This window comes from Pecten maximus, chromosome 3 (assembly GCF_902652985.1).
Source record: "Pecten maximus chromosome 3, xPecMax1.1, whole genome shotgun sequence".
NCBI lineage: Eukaryota > Metazoa > Mollusca > Bivalvia > Pectinida > Pectinidae > Pecten > Pecten maximus.
In genome coordinates, this window is record NC_047017.1 from 16711571 (window position 1) to 16736205 (window position 24635).

At 36.4% G+C, this 24635-nt stretch overlaps 1 protein-coding gene across 1 annotated transcript in view; it reads right to left on the reverse strand.

Moving 5' to 3' along the window:
* The window catches only part of LOC117323374 (synaptotagmin-7-like), a 99265-nt gene extending 95176 nt beyond the window's left edge, over positions 1-4089 (reverse strand). Inside the window, exon 1 of the mRNA XM_033878551.1 lies at positions 3925-4089. Within this exon, the coding sequence (XP_033734442.1) occupies positions 3925-3937 (13 nt within the window). The 5' untranslated portion in view covers positions 3938-4089. The remainder of the gene's footprint in view (positions 1-3924) is intronic.
* Between the last annotated feature and the right edge of the window lie 20546 nt (positions 4090-24635).

Consider the following 24635-nt stretch of genomic DNA (forward strand, 5'->3'; position numbering starts at 1 on the left):
CATTCTTGTGTACCTTATGTATCACGTCTATAAAGCTTTCTTTAAGTATTTCGTCTGCACCATGATACAATGTTCCTTTATCATCTTTTTAATAGCAGACCCTGTTTCTTTAGATTTGATTTAACATATTGCTTATTGCCATGATTCAAAGCACAAATAGGATTGGGCACAAGTTATAATAATATTATCAAAGCCCTTTACAAAATAAGTACTTTAGTTCAACATTTGGCAAAAAACTGAAGGTCATCAATTGAATGGTTTTGTAGCATTTTTCTCCGAGGATTCAAAAGCAAAAGAAGAGAAAAAAACTAATTTAATACATCGTAAAATCTATTGCTGGTTTTTATAAACATGTACAAATTTCTGAATATAGTTATGTGTGTGTCTAAGAGCAGATGTTCAAAGTAAGTTAATAACTTCGTCCAAATTTTGGCGACTAAGAAAAAGGAAATGTAAATTTCATAACGTGGACAATCACAGAAAAAATGAAAGGCATTTCCACAAGGGTTACCGATTCTCTCAGAATTTCGGAATCCAATTCCTTAAATTAAGTTCTCGAATCACAATTCTCCTATGTAGCTTGTGGTTCATCATTCGATACCGATGGGTGATTTAAGTCGTCTGAACTGGCTTTGGGGTTAATTTCGGTTGGTCGTTCTCTGATTAGTCAAGAAAACTTATTTAGCAGTACACCTGCATTCAATCGAAATTTGTATGATATGACAATTGATTATTTCTTGTATATGTTCTCATTGTTCGGATAAGCATTTTATCGCTTTATATGTTATACTGTAAACGTGGAAATTTACGCGAGGGGGAAATTTACGCTTATTACGCGGAGCACTTTTGTTCGTGAAAAGTTCCCCCATGCGTATCATTTCATTTCAATTTGCGTAATCTCGAACTACAAACAAGGGTGAATTGATCGAAAAAATAGCCCCACGCGTATAGCTTACATGTCGAAATCGCGAAATTAACCTTCCGCGAAGTTACAGTATACATATACATTTTGTATTCGTGTTTCCGTAGCAGACCTACCAATATCAAACGTTATAGGGCATTTCCGTCATAATTCTCGAGTTTCTTTGTCGGTAGGTAAAATTCAATCTTTAAACCGGGTGGACCTGATTGGGTTTCAATATACTTAAGTCGCCTAGTGGGAATATCAGATTGGGCTTCAGAGGACGTTACTCGACAAACGGAAATACCCGGGTTTCAGCAGGTCTTAGTCACCAAGCAAAACATATCTACTCTATCATAACTATCATAAAATCCACTTCAGTCTAAGAAAAAAACACAGTTGTAAGTCATCTAGCTTTGCTGTATTCAGCTGTAGGTTCCCATAATTCCATAAGTGAGGTCACATTTTCATGGCGTCAAACGGAAACTTCCACTCCCATTTGTAACGCCGTCAAGGACAGAATGACTTTTAATAAAATTGTCGACATTTTGAATGTTATCCTTACCCCCGACGAAAAGATATTGTCAAGAATGTTTGTGTAATTAATTTCATCTTCTGATAAACTGAATTTTTGTATTATTGGTTTCCATTTCATGTTAGAAAGGAAATCGTGCAAGATCAATTATACGCATGCGTACATGTAATACCGTTTGTATGAAGAGATCACGATCCACACAAGATGACGTTAATGCTGATGTTTTGAAGCTTTGTTTCCTTGCTGTTTAATTAGAAACTTAATATCCACCTTGATTCCTGATTATGTCGCTGTCGTCCATTGACCTGTATCAAATAACTCTTTGTTGCTGAGGTAATCTGTTTCCCTCTTTGCTGTATGTTGCCATGCCTACTCTGTGTAAGATTACACAAATTGTGTATAAATAGATAGTTAGGTATATATACTGTTTCACTTTTTAAAGCGTAGAAATACATATCTATGAACAAAAAAAAATCAAGTGCAATGGAAGTTTGGCAATATATTTCAACAGCCACTTTTACCTTTATACCTTGATCTAGCGTGAGGTGATTTGATAACGCTGTAGTATTGACATTGATATAAGGTTATATCCGCACAACGACACATACAATGTAGCTCTCGAGCTGGTAGTCTGTTTTCACTCACATACAGATCGCTCAGTGCCCATAGGGAATCCGTGTTTACTCCGAACCTCCAAAAATAACTATTCTTCTTGACAAAACAGTTCATTTAAAATACACCATTTAACAAAAAACAATAAAACAAAAACAAAACAAAAAACAAAAAAACAAAAAACACCAAGCAGAAAAATCACATTAAATGGAATTTTCTTTGTTGTTTTTAACAAAGATATATGGTCATCAGATTAATTTTGATATCGTGAAATATACATCGTTTACATGTCTAAATTTGTAGATATCTAAAGTTTTGTTTTCTTATATGATCATTCAGATATGCGGCACGTGACACAGTCAACACCATCACAGCAACATCACGGGTCATTCAACCCATAACGGCAGTATCACGTGATATAAACCTGTAACAACAACTTCACATGACACAAATGACCCGTCATAACAATATCACGTGGCGTGGCAGTCAACCCATCGCAACCAATTCGTTTGTTCACCACCTTACAACAATGTATCGTGACTTAATCGAACTATAAAAAAATCACGTGACATTTTCAAGCCATAAGTGCAATGTAACGTGGCATACATGTGCATAATTACTCATTAATGAGGTTTCTTTTTTTTCATAACATGCTTTCAGCTTTCACAATGAATATGATAAACGCAAACAAACAACTGGAAGCAATATCTCCAAACTGAATTTGAAAACACGTTTCGCAATATATGCATAGTAGTACGTGGTGTTCGGAACAAGTATTCTACAGGGGGTAAATGGCAAGGAAGAGTAAACAAAATGTAATTAAATTAAAACCTAATCCCGATGACGACGATACTATGCCAAATCACTTAGCGGGAAATTAACAGTGTTGATTAGTGATCATTGCTGGTAACAGTGCATCAGGGTGCCAATATATCTAAGTAAATGTTTGTAAAATAAGGATTGTCATTCGCGTGTCAGAAAAAAGGCATATAAAGCGATGGCGTTGTTATATGCTCGTGTAGCACGATTCCGTACGACTTTGCTCAATGAAACGGTTTAGCCATCATGACGCGCCGAGCGAAACCATTGGAATTCCCTTGAGTGGGATTTCTGATAGATTCTTTTATCGTTCCATGTACCATACGAATATACATAACCTTATTTCGAAAGTCTGATAAAGGATCTCTTCGTGTCTTTTTAAACACGACATAGGGGAGAATGGTCACTGCGCAGTTCTGAACTCTCAGAGCACATGATACAGACAAATAAACACTTACTAAGGGCAATTAGTAACCGACTTTTCCTCGTCATAGGTTAAAAGGTTGCTGTAAATTCCTCGTGAATTGTATTAATGTGATATACAACCTGATTATGTATATGAAAAATCAACTATGTCACAAAATATCAATTCTAAAATGTTGCTGAGTTTTATAAAGGCAAAAAAAAAACAGCTGAAAAAATCCGCCTGACCAATAAGGTATAATCACTTTCAGCACGTGAACCATTCCAACAGACTGACACCAATTATACTCTTGTAATGTGATACTTATATATTTCTTACAACCTAAAAATATAATTTCTGTTATCTAAACAGCTGGCTGCATTTAAACTATTCACTTATTAGTCAACAGAACTTGGTCTGATAAGAAAAGGTCCTGGCTCATAGAAACTCCGATTCGACAAGTATATCGGACGGTGGGGATAAATGTAAAAAAAAACACCCAGCTGTACATAATTATATCGTGTCATTAACAGCGATTTTCAAACAGACACTGTTGTAGTTATAAGTATCCTGAAACCAATCACAGAAAATTCTGTTAAAAGTAATTAAACAAAAACATAGAATGAGTAATAAAATAGATGGAGTGTGACTTACCTGTGATGCCCATTTTAAGATTCGGCTATTAAAATCCTCAAAAAAAACTTTAAAGCTAACAGTTGCACTAGCAGTTGCACAGCATGGTGACGTCAGACAAGAATAGGGATTGTGATTGGCGTGGCTAATGTCCACCCGACAAGCATGCACGCGGTGGTGGTACTGACAAACACGCTGTGCACGTCGGTGTCCTCTGTCACAGAATCTCGACGTTAACCTGTTGGCGCTGGTCGTGTATTGATTGTGGTGATTTAGCCTGGGTGTGCTCTGTCAGCACTTGGTGTGGAGCCTACGTTCATCTCCGCCAGCCCCGGGATACAGTATGCACCAATTAGCGTCAGGTGCTACCAGCGCCAGAGATGTTTTTGGATTCACATTCTATAAAGGGATATTTGGAAATCACAGAAGTGCCTGAAAATATGAATGCGTTAGAATGTTACAGGATATTTTTTATAAGGTCGATATTGTGGTAGTGTAGATATAAAGTTTTCGATATGTTAGAGCCGTATCTAAATAGCAATATTACCGAGATACGCACACGCTTGTACACCTACAAAAAGAGTACATTTACTGTTCTAGGAAATTAGGAGCGCATGTTATCACGTGACATCAGCTGTTGGGGTGGCAATTGCAGTCTGCCCACGTCATGCCGGTGTCAGCGGTGACTTATCATCATATGTAGAGCTAACGCCTGGGCCTGACAATGGCCAAGTTATATTAGCGTTCGATAGTGCTATGTGATTATGGACGGTGTAATGTAGAGTTGTTGGCAAAGTGTTACCACTCCTACAAGAATCTGCATGCGATTTGTATAATGGTTTATCATATTTTTTATGGAATTATCGGAATTCTAAAACTGCTTCCAGCAGCTCAATGGTAATTACTGAAATAACCCGCCGGTGAAATAGAGCATAGCAGATACCTGTAAACTATAACTGTTTGTTCTGGACCAAAGTGAAATCATCGACAATCGGAAATTCGATTGCGTGTCATTCCTACAAATTATGGATTTGCTCTCCCCCACTCGACACATTTCTTAATGTAGGTTGGCTGCACTTCCTGTTGTGGGACCCGCGTGGGATGCACATACAAAACAGATGTAACCGCAATACAAGGTCACAGGAGACAACCACGGTACATCAGCGCTGGGAATGCAAAACACAATATCCTTAATGAAATACAACCATCAGATATAACATGTATTTGGTGCATGATCAAATATAGTCAAAATACTGTCTTAATGACTACGCAATTATATATTTAGAGAGGTTCAGTGTGATTGCAAAACAAAAACAAAACAAAAACAAATAAAAAACAAAACAAAAAATAAAAAAGAGCAAATAAACGGGAGGAAATAAAACAATTTTGTTTAAATTCAATTAAATTTCACGATGAAATAAATGTTCTTCAGTCAAAATTCAGTTGACCGTGACCCCGCTCGACGCTCAATGCTTTCAGCAGATTCTTTATAGAAACTGTGCATCCGGGATTCACTTGCAACATATGTTCAGGTAAATCATTAAAAAAACGAACATTGGAACAGTACAGATCAGCTACGTAACATTTCCTTTCTAAGCGATTGCACAGCGAAATCCGCGTTTGAGTGACGTGATAGGGGTGGGACTATTGCTATGATGATGCAGAGGCATTCGCAACGTCATGTCGCCTAGCAATATGGTGTAAATGAGACAACAAACTCAAGTTCAGTTGGGCGTGTCAGAGTCAGAGGGACGTCGGCACTTGGCCAGTGTGTCCAGGAACGACGACGTTCCTATGTTGGTCGGCCACTCACGCAGAGGCGACGCCAACCTAACTGGTTTTGTTTGGCCCATTGGAAACGCGTGTTGTTCACTGACGAATCTCGCTTTACGCTTTACAGGTTAGATGGACGACAACGTGTCAATCGACGTCGTGGTGAGCGATATTCTGACGCTTGCCTAACGGAAACTCTTATCCATCAACACAACCAATGTTGCAGCAGGACAACGCGAGGCCCCATGTTGCTAGGGTTTGTCGTTACTTTGTGGCTCAAAACAATGTTCCAGTTCTTGATGGGCCACCATACAGTCCAGATGTGTCCCCAATCGAGAATTTGTGCGACGAGCTAGAGAGAAGTGTTAGAAAACGCTCAACCCACACAGGCCCTTATTCAGGATAGAAATATTATTCATCAAAGGGCAATAAACACCTTGACGGGGTCAATGTTAAGGAGAGTAAGAGCTGCTACTGATGTCAGAATAGGGCACACACGCAGACACCGTTTGTGATAGGACAACAAAAGACAACACAAATCTTTATATATTCAGTAATGATGAAAGAATCGAGAAACCGCACCATGAACACACATCATCAAAAAATCATGTAAAATAGTAACTATCGAATGATTTTTTTTCATTTTTCTTCTAGTATATGTTGAGAAGTATTGTATGAAATGAACACAAGGTATACGCACCTTTAATTACCTACTGAGAGTTTGATACAGTATAGTCAAAATTTAATAAAGCAGCATCATACAGCTATTTTGTCCTACTAGGATCGTCAGATTTGCTAAGGGCCTGTTGTGTTGATACCTAAGAGACGGCGATAGAAATCTCCAAAAAAGTCGAAAGGAATGTCAAATTCTGGATGAGGAAGTGCCACAGCCCCGTAATTCAATCTATTTCATTTTCAATATTGGATTTCCAAACAAAGAAATGGCATTAACGAATAAAAGTTACTTTGTACCAGGCTTTGTTCATGCATGTGAGAATTTCTGAGACATCACGTCATTTCAATAATTGTGTTTAATCCATTTTAATGACACCATTGTGTGCCCGTAAAGATATGCATGCTGACAGAATGACCATTCAATAGCTAAAATTACTACATCTTAATGAAAACCTCCTCCATGCTGTTTCATGAGAAATGAATTATAGCACATTTTGGGCTATTTTAAAGGGCCACCGTTGCTATCGTCCTTTATTTTCTCTCTACTGTTCTTCTACGATTTATGGTTTTTATTTGAATGCACGCTACTAGAATTTTGACAACGTTAAAGGATGCATTCACTTTCTACTTTCTTTTTAGTTCTTTTCTTCTTTGATTTGAGGCTTGTATTCAAACAAAATCCAACTTACTGCTACTTCAAGGGAAATTGATCTACAACGTAACATGGTTAAGTCCAATATTCTGACGTAAAAAAGTTTAATCTCGTTATCTGTCGCAACAAGGTGTAACCCCTTAATCTGCCGTAATAAGGTTTAACCCCTTTATCTGCCGTAACAAGGTTTAACCCCGTAATCTATCGTAACAAGGTTTAACCCCTTAATCTGCCGTAACAAGGTTTAACCCCTTAATCTGCCGTAATTAGGTTTAACCCCTTTATCTGCCGTAACAAGGTTTAACCCCTTAATCTGCCGTAATAAGGTTTAACCCCTTAATCTGCCGTAATAAGGTTTAACCCCTTTATCTGTCGTAACAAGGTTTAACCCCTTAATCTGCCGTAATAAGGTTTAACCCCTTAATCTGCCGTAACAAGGTTTAACCCCTTAATCTGCGGTAACAAGGTTTAACCCCTTAATCTGCGGTAACAAGGTTTAACCCCATAATCTGTCGTAACAAGGTTTACCCCTTATTCTGCCGCAACGAGGTTTAATCCCTTATTCTGCCGTAACAAGGTTTAACCCCTTAATCTAATCTGACGTTTCATGGATAAACCCTTTAAACTGGTGTAACAAGATTTAATCACGTAATCTGGTGTAGCAATGTGTGAACCTGCAATCTGGTGTAACTAGGTTAAACCTCGTAATCCAATGTAACAAGGCTAACCTCGTAGCGTTCGTGCAAGATGTATAGCCCCGTAGTCTAGAGTAGCAAGTTAAAATCACGTAATCTAATGTGATAAGGTTAAACCCGTAATCTGAGTTCAAAATGTTAAATTCGTAATCAGGTGTAAGATGTTTTAACCTCGCGATATTGTGTGACATGTTTAAATCCAGTAATCTGGTGTAACGAAGCTTATCCCATCAATTGATTATCAAGGTTAACCTTGTGAACTGATGTAACAAGTTTAATCCAACAAGCTATGCAGCTAGATTGTAATTTCATACGATTGCATCGAAGATGGTTTTGAAGCCCCGATGTCGATAGCACATCGCTCGCCATCATGCCGCGTTGGTTTGCTATTGAATATAAGAAATTGACCATAGAGTTATTTGGAAGACTGCTGTCTGAACGAATTTTCCTTGTACAATATACGAGACACATCCGTCTTCTATGCTGTTTCAGACATGGCCAAAGGCTTGTGTCGTTTTTTGTACATTGTCAACATGACTTCGCTCTGAATACTCAGATTTGATGCGTTTAAGCGTTCTACCTTTGTCAGATATCTGTCTTGTCAAAGCCCACGTTTATGCCGAGCACTGCTCGCCAATTGTATCTGATACATGTGGATAGGGAGACAAGTCATCTCAGTCTTTTTGTTCAATCTGGAATAAAAACTTCAGTTTAATAACCATTTATGAGGGACATGTGCATAAACACAATATTCCGGAGGGAAAAAATGTCGAATGAGATTTTTTATTCAAAATCAACATATAGACAGCTAAATTTACATTGAACAGAGACTGTTGAAAACAAATAAGATAATAACACCAGGTGTTATGGAGCAGTAGGCGTCAACGGTTTCAACGACGGCATCTTCCACGTTCACGTTCAAGAAGAACTTGATGGTCAACCATACGACATATCAACATTCATTTTTAAGACTTCATACTTCAGTCTTTTAACATGAAATGCTCAATAGTTATGTTTATTTTCTTCACAGAGAGAACAGTTTTAACAAAATGCCCATGTTTTTATTAATTGACTTTAATCTTGACCTCTGACCAAGTGGCCTTCACTTATGGTAGGTTGATTCGGTCTTTAATTCTGACCTACTTTGTTTCATAATCTCATGAAAAAAAGGTTCCTCAGTGAAAAGATGCAAAATTGACCTTCACTCTCGCGTCGTGACTTTGGCATATGGCCAGTTGACTCTTTCTTTAGTTCCTTCCAGCGTTGCTTCATAATAATGTCATAACAGAATGTTTACCGGTGAAAAGATACATAATGTCACCCTGACCAGCTGTCGTCAGCTGACTTAAAGTTGAATTCAAATCCAAGGTTTATACAGAATTGATTCCCCTTCACCCAAGGAACCTTCAGACCAAAGACCAGGCATCGACATCCACGTGACCAATCAGAACAAGAAAACGTCTTGACAAATGGAATATAATAATTAATTGTTACATGCCGTCTTGTAATAAATATGTAGTATATACCCCGATAGTATCGGAATGAAATGCTTCAAATGTCAAGAATGAAGACATATAAGTAAAATAATTGGCTAGGAGATATCTCGGTATGAAGCCAACGTGACTGACTGGCGATAAAACGTGACATAGCAACAGGTATACACGCTGCAACACGACAGCTCAGTCATTCTTATATGCATTCATAATTAGTTGTGAAATGTCAAATAAAAACAAATCTCTATGGTATCATTCCTGGACATTTATTTGCATTTTTCGGAAATACATATTACATGGATACTTCAGAGTAACAGGCATGCAGTAATTATTTATTCCATGTAAATTGTCAAGGACATCACAAATCATTTGAACAAATGTCTCAGATTAAGACAAGACCATTTGCAACGGTCTCAAGAATAGTACCCGACTAGTCCAAAAAGGACGAAACGGCTATTTAGTCGCAGTTTGACATTATATCAAGACAATGATATTGAGGATGAATATCATTTTATTCTAAAATGTAATTTTTATAACAATATTCGACGTACATACATTAAGCCATATTATTATAGAAGACCAAGTGTTTTAAGGTGATACAATTATTAAGTGTTCAAAATGTCTCTGGATTGAGTAAGTTAGGAAAATTCCTATATTTAGGGACAAAACAACGTGATAACGCCATTTAATTGTTTAATTTACTATATGTTAGTCTATTTATAACGTTTATGAACTACTGTGTACTGCCATAATGACGTTATGTTCATTTTTATAATATATAGTAATACTAAAGTGTACAGATACATATATGAGTATATTAAGACAGGTACTTTTGTAATTGTGTGTTGTGTCATACTTATTACATTGTATTGTTTTGTAATGTCTCTCTGATGTGTCGGAAAACACAAAGAAATAAAGAATATGAATCTGATTTATTTTGGCACTGCTGTTATAACTTTGAATTAATACTGAAAAGTGCTTATCATATTTTGTACAATCCTTTGAGATTGCAGGTGGTAGACACTGATGGAGGGTTTTGATTTCCGAGGTTTATCGTAACCTGCTTTTCACGTTTTCATTTGAATAGTGACATTCCTTTCGACCTACTTTAGTCGTCTCCTAGGTATCGACATTTAGGCCAATGGCATCACTGGCGAGTCCTAGAAGGAAAATAAACACTCGCTAAAGCAATTTAATATTTTGTTTGTTTATTTATTTGTTTGTTGTTTTTTTTTCTACACTGTATCTCACTCCCAATTTGTATTGAAATGTGCCTATTGCCTTGTGTGTCTTTTTCACAATCCTTTGCATTAGTCTTGATTACGTTTTTACCATTCATTCCCCATAGCTCTTTATTAGAATAAAAATGTTGACCCGACCACTTCTTTTTTTGCACTGATTAAATACCTACAGCAATTCATGGTACATGGTTCCATTTATGTCTTAGACATCAGAAAAAAATATGGTCCACATCATCTTTACAGCTGAAAATATTATCAGACGTATTTGATGCTTCTTTGAGTTTCCTAGTGGCTCCGTTGTCACCTGCCTATCTCTGATTTAACATCTTGACGGATTTACCAAGATTTGTACGTCGGATATCGTCGATGAAACAAAAGACGCTTATTCTCCTGGCACATGGCATCATATTCTTTGACATTTTCCCAAAGTCACTATACAAATATATATTTTTGTTTATATTTGTTCTTGTTTAATCGATTTTGAGATTGAATTTTGGTTTGGCCATTATTTCGGTATTCGTTGTTGTTTCAGTATCACTTAGTTAAAACTATTGTTGGTCTCATTAGGGACAAAAACGGAAATGCTTGTGATTTATATTGTCGATAAATTAGCAAAACGTTGGGAAAATAGACAAATATTTCATTTAAAACGTTGCTATGCAAATGTTGATGAATAAGATCAAATCTAATTATAATATCCTCCAGCACGATATAGAGTCATTACCTCATTAAACCTCTAGGTCTTCGTCTTCGTCTCTTGTGATTCTTTTTAAGAAATTTTGAAAAGCTTCCGTGGACATATATTCTTTTTGTCAAATCTGCTTACTGATATATAGGTGCCGTTGACAAGTGTTGTTTGACGATCCCTTTGTTTATATTTTTGAAGCTGATAAAGAGCAATACACTATGACCCTATATGAATTTCATAAGATACAAATGATTTGAGACTACGACCTTACATACGCGAGGTACGACAGTTAAACAAATTTATTTTTGTTTAAAAAATAATTAAGATACGAAACATGTGCATGAGGTAGTTTGAACACCATGAAAAACTTATGGTCGACATCGTGATCGCATTTTCAAATATTTTATTTCTTTATGCGATATGAAGTCAGACGTCTGTGAAGATGTTGTTATGCATAGTGGTTATGTTGTCATCATTCTAGCTCTCATGTGAAATGGCGACTTAATCCGAATTTGACCGAGATTTTTATGGGGGTGCCGTCGTTGAAGCAGAAGACACCTACTCTATCGGAACACCTGGTCTTATTCTGCTGGTGCGTTTTAATGAGTCTCAATGCAAATCTATATCTTTGTTTATGTTCTGCTCTCGTTTAATTGATTTTGAGTATAGTTATAATTTCGTTTTTTTTTTTTTGTCGGTATTCTTTGCTGTTTCAATCCATTTTGGCTGCACTGCAGCTAACTCTCAATTTGTATTGAAAAAAAATTAAAATATCTTGTTTGTCTTTCGTGCAATACGAACCATCCCCTTATTGTCACGTGTGTGCATCGTGAGGATTATATACATATATATGATTATCATATACCTATAATGTCCCTGTGTAACCTCGTGTATGTGTTTAGATGGCGTAATGCATATATATAACATTGTTTTCCCACATGACCAAGCGTAGGTGTCAGTTGATTAATTAGACTGATACATTAGCCAACGACATAGAGACCAGGGAGCTATCAGGGACAGCGTATTTCCCTGCAAAAAGACCTCGGTGTAGAACTGTGATAATCACTCATCTTCAATTTGTAAAAGAGAAGAGCAGGCAGAATCAATCATTAGCGAGCAGTGTTTTGTTGTTTGAAGTCGATCGAGTTCTGTGAATTTGCCAAAGATTGAAGATATCATACGGTGATACCATGTTTGTGTGATTATGCGTTCTTGAGATGCAAGGCAAAATCTATTGAGTGACCGCCACCTTTCTTTTGCTGGCCAAACCCCAAATCAATCCCAACGATATCCCAAAGTTTGTGATCTATCTGAGTATTGTTTTAAGGAACATACCAAAATCTGCGTTTATGTATGTCTTTAGTAATGGTGACCTTGACCTTCGGACACTCACGCCCGATATCAATAGAGTTCTTCATTCCGACATTTTAACGTGTAGTCTCAAAGTAGTATCGTAAGGTTCAAATGATTGTACAAAACTTAATCATTTAAGAACGGTGACCTTGACATTCAGCGGATCGTGTCCTACATTAATCACAAGGTATTCCACATACCACCTTCCCCTAAAGAAAGCAGCAAACTAAAGTTAATTTGGCAATTCGTTCTCAAGTTATCATCCAGACAAGTTAACTTCTAGTTTATGTGACGGTGGACGAGGCATTTAGATTAACACTTCCCAAATCATTTTGTTTTTTTTCTCTTCCCAAGAGAAAACCACTTACCAAGTTTGATCTATATTTGTCTTTTAATTCTTAAATTATCATCCGGGCGGGCAATCGCAATGGTACAAGCCAAAATCTTTTCCAGTTAACATTGCCTAGCAATGCCCTGATTAAATTTTGTTCAGCCCCTCTCCTATGGAAAAAAAACACAGTCTCAGTTTCAATTGACAATACATTCGGACATATCCCATGTTTATAAGGTTGTGTTTTTTCAAGAGGGAAAGCCACACCCTGGATTAATAATATCCATTGTCAAGCCACCATCGGGGCAATCGTGAGGTACAACCCAAATTCCAATTTGATCGACAGTGCTCCAAAACAATAGAGTGTGGCCTTTCTCTTGTTGAAGCAAATACACAACTTTTTATCTTCATTCGACAATTCATAAAGAGAGAGAAAAGATGAAGTCGTATGAAACGCTGATCAAAAGAACCAATATGACGGCGACATCAAAGTAATTGGCTTCAAAAAGTAATTGATCTATATTAAAATTAGCAATGATTTAAACTCAAGAGTTCAAGAAACTCTTCAAGCTACTTGTAAGGCATCTATTGGAAAGCATGACAACACTCTTACACAAACGACTTTTCAAACCCGTCTGTAGATAGAACCACTACAGCTTATGGATATGATCTACTTAAATATAAAACGGCTATTGAAGGAGTACAGGAGAGTAACAAGACAAATGTTGTAGAAAATATCGCAAGGCGCCGGTTAAAGGTTCTAGGACTCCCAACGCTATAATACAGGAGGAAATGTGTGAACTTGATTGAATTACCCAACAATCAAAATAACAATGGTAAAATTTATTCAAATAGAATATTACACCGTGTCAACTATATAGCATCCATGGGGAAAATTCGATTTATTTTAAACTCAACGCCAGTATGAATTTCCTCGCGAATGAAGTGATTAATTACTGTAACGGTTTAAAGGAGGACGTCATCGCGTAATTTGTTAACACTTTAAAGAATGAAATAGATAACCTCTTTTAAATTAACACGTCAACAAGCTTCAAACCTATTTCTTTCTTTGCTCTATGGACATACTGCTCATCACCATGCCTATGTGAGAATCTAGTGATGACCATAGTCACAAGGCAGTGTCTCTGCAACTGGTGATAAAGGAGATGAATATCATTTTCTATTACATGTAGTATGTCCAAAATTTTCAATTCTTAAGATCAAGATGTATACAAGTACTACTGGAAAGATCATCTGTATTCCAGTTGATCCAATTATTTAGTACAACACATTTCAATGATTTAACAATGTTAAGTAAATATCATATGATGCCACACACTTAAGGAAAAGCCTGATATAATTCTAATGGAGGGGTGCCAATCTGGGCCCTTTGGTGGCTATCACCAATAAGTAAAAAAAAAATGGCTTCTGGCCTGACCTTAATATCATGTCATAACATGACTACCCAACCTCGGGGCATTTATATTCAAAAAATAAAACTTTTCGGTGATAGTACCCAGAGGGCCCAAATTGGCACCCTTCCTTTGTTAACGGACGTGTCTATTCTCTATAGATATTGATACCACACTGCTATATTGCATTGACCACTATTGTATTGTATGTAATATGTACTGATGAGCAGTAAAGCTCATAATCAATAATGAATTGAATTGAACAATACGAAAATAAGCAGGTACATGTACGACATAGCATTAATTATGACATGTTTGTGTTTGACATGAAAGTCAGATTATTGATAAGGCCCGTAAAGCATCAACCAAGTAGAAAAATATCATTGAAACTTCCATAATAGAAATCGCAAACAATAAACAGAATCTTGACATGTGAAAGAATCGATAAAATGACGACGAAATATGAAAAAATATAGATTAATGTGGAGGTCATTGAAAATTTACAGGAGAATAATACAAGGTGTCCTGGTAGAGTAGGCTTCTTCTGGTTCATTGCCACCATTGAAATTCAGGCAATGTCACGTTCTCAGAATGAGAAGTAGGGTAGTCACAACATTTCAACGAGCATCAAACTCGCCTAGATTGATACCGCACTAAGAAATGGAATATATCCCAAAGATATCGTGATGACAACCGTATGTTTGTCCTATAGTCTTCATCAACATGTATTTCTCGAAACTCTTTACGATGTGATTTTTTTTTTTATGATACTCAGTGTCTATCATAGAAATCGTGATATTTGGAAGTGGTTCATGTATACTTGTTTGTGTTCCTGTTTTCGGTGCATGCGCTATCAGTATTTCATTCAATATAAAGCGGAGCGAAATGGAATTTCTTCGGGACGCAATTAATTTTTTTCATTTTAAAGATAAATAAGAAGATGAAACTTTCCGAGGGTGGTAATAATGTAAAGTGTGTAACTTGTATTCCTGAAGAAAAATACATACGAGTCTATTCGCGTTTTTAATTGCTAAAAAATACTATCTGTCGAAGGTGTAGCACCTTTAACAAAATAGTGTAACAATCTCTTAACAGAAAACAAACATTTTTTTAATATAAACTTTTCAAATACAAATCAAATATAGCATATATTTTCAATATAATTCTAGCTTTACAATATAACAACATTTGGTACACCATGGGTGTTCCATACAAGTTGCCATATCATTCGGTACCTTCCAGAAAGAAAAAAAAAAGATTTTATCCATATCAAGATCATCTTCCGTACGTCTTCCCTTGTTTTATACCGCGGGTGACCTGGTATATGTTCGAGACTCATAAACAGTGGTTACCAACTGACGTGGCATATGTTCGGAACTTCTCTAGACAGTGGTTACTTTGTGTTTATTCGAGAGAGACAATGAGCTTTTTCTATAGATCGACACTAAGTGTCGCTGTCTCCGACAACATATTCTGCTGCCACCTAAATCGACAAAGGCTCTCCTGGGAAATATGAAACTGCCATCGTAAACCATACGTCATGCTTTCAAACAGTAATGACAGTAGACTTATCGAGAATGTCAAAATTGACACAAAGAAGGAATATCCTTGTCAGCTATCAAGATATCTTTACACACAATTTGCTGCTATGTGATGGGTTTTAATACAGTAATTTTTGTCCAAGTTTCTCCTCGTAAAATCAGCAAACAAATGACATTTAATCAGTTTTAGAAGGACGAAACAGCTTTTTGATCTAGATTGATATTGATTATTTGTAATTTCATTCGTATTAAAAAGGTCTGTTTGTGCCTCTTTAAAATCCTTTAAGGTAGCTAGGAAGTGAACTTTGCTGGTTGACTTTATGACCCCGAGATTTGCCGTTACCCTGCATGCCACTTTTAAAGAGTACATATCCACTATTTTATAATTTACAGACATATTTCAGGTTCTTTTGAAATGATAAAATATCAAAAACAAAAATGATGAAAGGAAAGCATAAAAATTAAACGGCTGATTAATATTGTAAATCTAAGGGAAAATCCAAGGGCTTCTAAACCCTGGCCTTTAGAAAAAAGGGGAAGGGGAAAATAATGATAAAATGAAATTAATTGAATGATGGATTCAAAGCACCTCTCCTTGGTTATATATATATATATATTCTTTTATTTGAACCCATTGACATTTCCATGACTTTTCTTCTGAATTTAAGCATGTTTCGGCCCCGTGTTTCACCGACGAGTCATAGAAGGAGAAACAGCTTTATAAAACAGTTCTCATCTATTATTTGGTATTTGCAACGAAATTCATATCAAAGGCTGACTTTTACTTGTGTGCCGTTCGTAACATCATTTTAGTTTTGGTACATGTCTGAAAGAATATACATATATCTATATTATATAAATGTTCCATCTATGATTGACGTGCCAATTTAAATCACGTACATACATTTCCCTCTTCCTCCCCGTGTATATAATACTTTCTCCTGTTTCACTGATTGGTCTTCCTGTTAAGCATTTGCGCAATATTTCTCTGTCAACCCTCAGGTCATGATTAATTACATGCGCTGATATTCTAAACCGGAAGTAAGAAACGTCAAAATAGACAAGTGACATGAATGAAAAGCGAGTGTATTTCCAGTGCATAAAACAAAACAAAGTAATGCTTCGCTGTAACAGACTTTAACTGCTGCTCGTCTTAACACAGCAATAACTGTACATGTACGTTTGTATAATATAAGATAGGAACTGAAAGTATCTGAACCTTTTATATTATGGCGTTATGTTATTTCTACGCCATTTTGTTTGTTGATTTCTACGAACATGCAATGATTGCCAGTGGAAGAGAAAATAGTATTCCTACCACCACCGCCAGCATTTTTTTCTAATATAACAAGTGAGTATCCTTCCTCTGGACGGTAATACTTGCAAGCTTTCGGCTATGTATTCCGTTTTCTTTTGTCACATCCTTATGTTAGGGGAAAATTATATTAACTTGCGTCACTACAATTATGTATATCATGAAATCTACACCTACACGTCAATACCCGCTCATTTTTTATTTTCAGGAATTTATGTTCAGAAAATATAAATTAAATGATCTTATGTGGTTACTTTTTACACTCTGTAAAAATACTATCGCTTCTTTTCCAGTCATGGTCATAAAAACACCATTACGTGTCCTTCCACAACTCTTAATTGTTCTCTATGACGTATACAGCCATAGAATACCAATACTTACGAGACTTTAGAAGAAGAAAAGGAGACTATCTCGGTGGGAAAGTTATATAAACAATTTCAATATTTTGTTTACACAATGTTATTTTTCGATTGTTGTTTACATTTCCTTTGGCAAAATAGGTTTACATGTATTCCACCCATGCATAATCTAATTGACAGTTCACGTATTTTTCAGTTCAGTTTCTACCTTGATTTAATGTTAATTTGTCTGATGGCCGTAAACTGTTGAAGACTTCAACAAAAACTGAAAATGAAATAAAGATAGGAATGTTTAGTTTCAATAAAGTTTGTTTGGTGGAATTGTAAATATTGTCTACAGTTCTTAGGCTGTTGAGGCCTATATAGCGTGTCATGTGGTGTTACATCACCTTCAATACGATAAACTGTCGGTAATACTGAAGCCATTTTTCAGCTCATCGTCACACTTCCGAAATACAACAGCTCAGAGATTCTTATGCATGCTATTATCGAGAGCATGTTTCTGTGTACTGTTAAATCAAACGCATTGTTAGTACCATGTTAAACCGAAGAGACATGCACGCCAAACGATCAACTGAGAAACGTATTTGTTATGTGTTTTTATCATTAGGAAGAGTATTTTTTCACATAACCTAATCATTTCTCATCGGATTAGTTTACGCTTCGAGGCGTCTCGGAACAGCAACTGGAAAATCAATGTGCTTTTTAATCTCTTAAAACAATTATTTGAAAGAACCTGCAATGAATCTGGCCGACCTGCTGGCCGAGATTGTTTTGAGCTACTGTCGATATAGGTCCGTTGCAACAAGTTAAGGTACCATTAATCACGTGCCGGGTCGTTTGGCTGGATGTAACCAACACGTAATTGCCGGAAGCTGGCTGCCGCCCCCGCCTCACTATGGAGAGCGATACTGGTATCGTGTTGCTGTGGAAATCGCTAGCCAGGGATGTGACAGTTAACCATTCAGGTTTTGATTGATTGGCTCGTTCGAATATATATATTGATGCACAACTTCTAACTTTCAGACATCAATTTGAATATATAATGTTGCGATTTTAACATTTGGCACTTTACTCAAGTCTCATTATTGTATTGGTGTCCAAATGGAGAGTGAGGTGCATTCAGCATATAAAAATAGTTATAGTGCATAACCTGAGTTTAAACAACGACAAAATGCTGTAACAAATTCCGAAAAATAACTCAGTATGGTGTGACGGAAATTGAGATATATTGCTTCACAAAGCGATCAAAATGTAGGTAATATGTCCAACTTAAACGCAAAAAAATAATCCATTCGCCGAATCTAAAGTGGTGATATTGTTTTACAATACAGCAAATAAACTACGAGATAATTTGATGTATTTATTATCAATAAAACCGCCAATTGTCTCGAGGGAACCAATGGAGATCAAAATGTTCGTTGATAGCGGCTTATAAAAAATATATGTAATGAATCAACATACGAGAAGGGGAAATCTCTGAGGAATTCGCGGACTTTGAAAAAAGGCAGAAACAGTCAAAACACATTGTTTGTCATACACTGAACCAATGGTACAGCTGTATTCTGGGTTGTAGGAAGTTGAAATGAGTACAGAAAAAAAACTACATATGCATACCAGGGCAGTTGAATATACTGGATCCACATAGATTTAACATTTCCCGGATATTGGGCCCGATCCCATACTGTGTCACGTACTTTGTTGTCACTTCCTTGTTCGAATGTGTTTTGGTGCTATTAAAGTGTGTCGTTAAACTCGTGAAATTGATTGATTGATTGATTGATTGATTGATTGATTGATTGATTGATTGATTGATTGATTGATTGGTTGATTGATTGATTGGTTAGCTTCACATCCTTGTTCCGGTTTAAACCGCACCTCGGCCAAACACAAATATATTTATCTTTTCTGGCTTGGAAGAAAATTGTTTCACAGAGCAGTATTAGACATGGAAAAAGACTTAAGCTGGTGATCTGAAAGGTTTGCTTTGTCTTGGCATTCTTGCATTCTTGGCAATCGATGCAAAATAGCCAAGTCGGTGAATAATGGGATTATTGAAGAGAGTATTTATAGTGTTATCTCACTGAAATATCACGATCAGACAAGAAGACGGCTCAAAAGCAGAGCCTCGATTCTCAGTGGGTCCCGCATTAGTCCGACTGAACAAGCTACCTTTTAAGATCCACTGCTGCAGGTCAAGGATTGGGTTTAAATAAATCTGCTGAAGCCCGAACAAAACACTACGTGTAAAATATATCGGTCGTGGAAAAAACGGATTCAGAGAAAGCATGTCATCCTACCAGCTAAAGTGAGGTTTATATCTGAATCTAAATGAAATATTTTATCCTGTACAGACAATCAGCTTTATAGACGATTCCCATGGCCTCAATAGTCTGACGATGCCATGAAAATGTATCGAGTCCCGAAACTATACTGAATTGAGACATCCTGATGTTTACTGCACACGACGGGGGATCGTAAACCCCATTTAGGGAAGGTCATATACATATGTATAGACATGTCTTTGCCCTCCACTCTTCAGTGAAAAAACTCTCTCGTGGATATAAAGTACTGAATTGTATCATCATGATCAGTACACAAACATCTCAGGTGATACAATGTGTATAACAAATGCATTGTACGTCGCATATGATGTCGGATTGCTGGTCTGGTCCAATAAATATGAACGGAACGTTCGTTCTTCCTCATAAGTTCGCGAATGCGTAAATTAAAAAGGACATTCCTTCGTTCGGACATCAGGAACATGCACACTTTTTATTGATGAAATCTATGTCCGAACAAGCGGTTTGGGGAGACAACAGCGAACAGTGACAACTCTTCGTGTTGTTTCACCCGCTCACTGTTTCTATACAAAAATGTACTACCATGAACAAAAATCCAGTCGTGATAACATAAACAAACAACATATGTACGTTCTTTTGTGTAGGTTAAATAACATAAATTACTTATTATCAATTTTTATTATTAACATTTAGAAAAATTAAATGTTCCCGGTTGCTGGAATATCTCGCTGATACTTTCATAGTCGAGTAATTCAAATTAACAGTAAGAATGTCGGCAATAATGGAATTAGAAGGTTTGGTTTTATTTGTTTAACGTCCTATTAACAGCTAAGGTCATTTAAGGACGGCCTCCTGTGTTTGCGACATGCATGCGTGAGGTGAGTACGTATGTGTGTTTTGGGAGGCTGCGGTATATTCGTGTTAAGGCTTCCTGTGATAGGCCAGAACTTTGGCTGATTTATAGTGCTACCTCACCAAAGCATACAGCATACAGCAGGACACCCCACCCGGTCACATTATACTGACAACGGGCCAACCAGTTGCCCCACTCCCAAAATGCTGAGTGCCAAGCAAGAGTAGCAACTACCATTTTTAAAGACTCTAGTATGTCTCGACCAGGGGAAATAATCCAAGCCTTCATCACACGGGCGAACGCTCAACTAAAGGCCAAATGTGAGGCAGTGTCAAGGGAGACATTAGGAAGAAGAAAGTTGTCGAGAAAGAAGAGAAAAGATAAGATCCCATATTTAGTCGCCTTTAACGATCATGCAATGGGGGCAGCAGGTACAATTCTTAAGCCCTACCTGCAGGGCATGGAATTAGAAGGAAAAAATGGAGAGAAAGAAAACTAAAAGAGGAAGAAATAAAGAAACAACAAATACTCATAAACAAAAATGTTCACATACACAACACACCAACAATAAACCTTTAATAAAGGAAAAAAGTAAAGGCCTTCGGGATTGGAATTCGTTACACCACTTTTTCATCATGACCGATTCATCAATATAATTTAAACGATCGTGTGCATCATTTTCAACTGTTGCATTTGCACGTATTCAATGCACTCAAAATGTCAACTAAAGGTCAAAACAACAGCTCATTAATTTGCTTTAAAATTCATGTCTTATAAGTGATCATAAAAAGGACGCTGTTTTTCTTCTTTTTTGTTTCTGTTTTTTGTTTTTTGGTTTGTTTTTTGGGGTTTTTTTTCATTTTTTTTTAATTTGATGTAAATTAGATGTATTTCTACACAGTGGGTGCAATTTTATGCATTTTCATAGCAAGCAGTACATATATAGGCCGTTGGCGGTGTTGCATCTTTGAAGGCTATTGCACGGTTATCTTACATAAGTGTGATCCGGTCATGTCACTGTATGCAAAATAACAAACTTATCCCAACAGTGGTATTTCACAAATTCCTTAGGTACTGTATCGAAAAGATATTCATTAAAAACATCATTTAGTGTGAAAACAAAATTGATTAATTGAAAAATGAAGTTTCTGTGTAGAACAAAGGGGTTACCATGAACGGCACGATAATCTCATATGTACAACTTGTCACGTATCAAGGACTGTCTAACCACAAAAAAGAATTGTCCATCATATCATACAATGTAATCAGCGCGCGCGAAATCTACACTTATTCACTGCTAAAGTGTTTCCCTGGTAAGCAATTTTATAATTTTGTGATACTCTGAATCTATTGCATAATTTATCTATAAAAATAGCAATTTCTACACTTTCCATTTTGCAGAATTCTGTTTGCATGTTTAATGCGCTGAGCAAAATAAACTTAAGTCCAGAGAACGATGCTTGTTCATGCTGATTTTTGAACCCCTGGCTACATTCATTACAGAAAAATGTCTAATGTCATTTATTTGAATATATACCATTACTGTGTCTATTTCTGAAGAAGTTTATCCCATATCTCACAAAAATATGCTGCACATCTCGCTTCAGTACGACCTATTGGACAAATACAGCATTAGGGCAGTTATTACATTGTCTAGACATGTTCCTTCCTTTGGATTTTGTGGACGCTGGTGTTCCATATCCTGGCTTGTTAAACGTGAATCAGGAACCTGTCTGCTTTACAACATCATCTTCACCAATGAACAGAAAACATTTGAAGACCCGGATAGAACAAGTGACTATTTAAATCATCAATTTTCATAAGTGAGCTTGGAATCAAGATGGATACGCGGATTTGTCTAGTCTCAACAAATGCGTTTTTGTTCGACAATTCAACTTTTTTCTTCGGAAGTAAGATATCAGCAAAGATAGAACTCAAAATCCTATACCACAGGCTACAAATACATAAAAGGGATGCTTAATGAACAGTTTTCATTGCATATGCTCTTGTGTAGCAACGACGAAGCACATCCCTCGAGCACTATTTAACAGCCGAAATTGCCCTAAAATGGAATATTCATCAGCATGGTATATGTTAGACAGTACAACATGTCTCAAACTACATATCAAGTCTTAGTATTGGCGGCGGAAAGGCAAAACACGATTAAAACCAAATAAATACAAAAATTGAAATCAATAGACATCTTTTCCAAATCAACATATGTTGTGAACTAATTAATGTTCAAAACCGAACCAATAGACAGGAACACCAAACAAATAGATACAAAACCTAATCAATTGACAAACGGAAATCAATAGACACGGTTGCAGTACAATCATGAAATCTAAACCAATGAACTCACAAACAGTTACGAGATGGCGTTATGGTTTGAGTTACGTCATCGCTATATGTGCACACCAATATTCCAGCGTCATCGCTATATGTGCACACCAATATTCCAGCGCTAAGCGTAAAGCACTCAAAATTACCTAAACATATCCCAAAACACCCAAATACACTAAAACATACCCCCAAACACCCCAAAATATTCCAAAACATCCAAAAACACCGAAAAATAACCCCAAAACACCAAAATAAATAACCCCAAAACACCAAAAAATACCCCTAAAACACCCAAAAGCACATCCCTATATTTTGAATATAGCTGAGAACATGCGAAATAAAACTTTTTCACACATAAATTTTTATCATTATATTGTTTATTTACTTTCAATCGTATCGCGGATGTAAACCACGTGCGACAGGGTTTTTACAAACAATTAACTTACAAATGTTTTTCATTGAACACTTGAATTGCTTTATGAAAAACAAGACATGTTTTTCATTATCTTGTCAATTCACGATAAAAATCGATTAATGTCGTTTTAAGAAAATATATATATTTAACCGGTGGCCAATCAGAATAAGAAGATAATTTGAGTTGGGTTGAATAATACCAATCAAATCACTCTTTTTGTAAAAGGTGTTCTCATTAATACGTAGCAAGTCTTCAGTAGTCATACAGACCAATATGAGTCGTGGTTTAAAGATGGCCATGTGGCTCTTACCAAAAGGATACACACAATACGAAAAGTCTGTTATGTGAGTCTTGTGGCAAATGGTTTCATTATGAGTGTTAAAATGTCTAGTATTTTAAAACTGGAGATGTTCTCGCTGAATCAAGAGCCGTACATATGTAACACAACAGCTGCACAGATTATTGAATTTCGATTTCTTACACGGCATTGCACGTCTGAAAAAGGTGAGTTTTTTATGAATGTGTATGCCCTGTTTTATCTAGAAATTATTTATCTAAAATACACCCCATTCTACTTAAAATTGTTGTATATATGTCCTGTGGTATTTAAATTTTCTAAAAGCTAAATTTTGTTTTAAAAGTCTCATTTCATTTAGACATAATTTATCCAACATACGATCTGTCTACGATTGTGGAGCATGATGTTTAAAAAGCGAAACATCATCCAACTCTTTTAACTCGCTATCATCAGAAAAGAAGCTTAGTACATGTTTTTAATTGAATTTTCAAAGGTAAAAGAGAAGAAAACGTCAAACAGCTTTCGAGCCATGCGTTTCACCGCCAGAACGATATGTCTGCATTCACAGAAAGTAATAACGACAGCACCAACCAATTTACAAAATATCAAAAACCTGGCAATAATAGAATACTCGGGGTATAGGGAATCGGAGATTTCAAAGTCACACGGCAATTGAAAAGCAGAGAGCAACTATATAAGGATAGAGGCTCGTGCTCTATGTGCTTCCCTAACTCAACATAAACCAACAACAGAAGTGTGGCAAAAGCCAACAGCATTCAGGGTCCAAAAAACATGTAAACAAATAAGGATAAAGTATACCGTGACGAAAAGAAGGACAAAACTGTCACAAAAATTGGCAAAAAAAAAAAAATAAATAAAGCAGATGAGGTTTTGGCGGTTCTCTCTGAAATTTATTCTAATCCATTCATTCAAAAGATTGAGCAAGGGAAGCACAAGCTTCGAACATAATCTTATATTCAGAAGAAATGCTA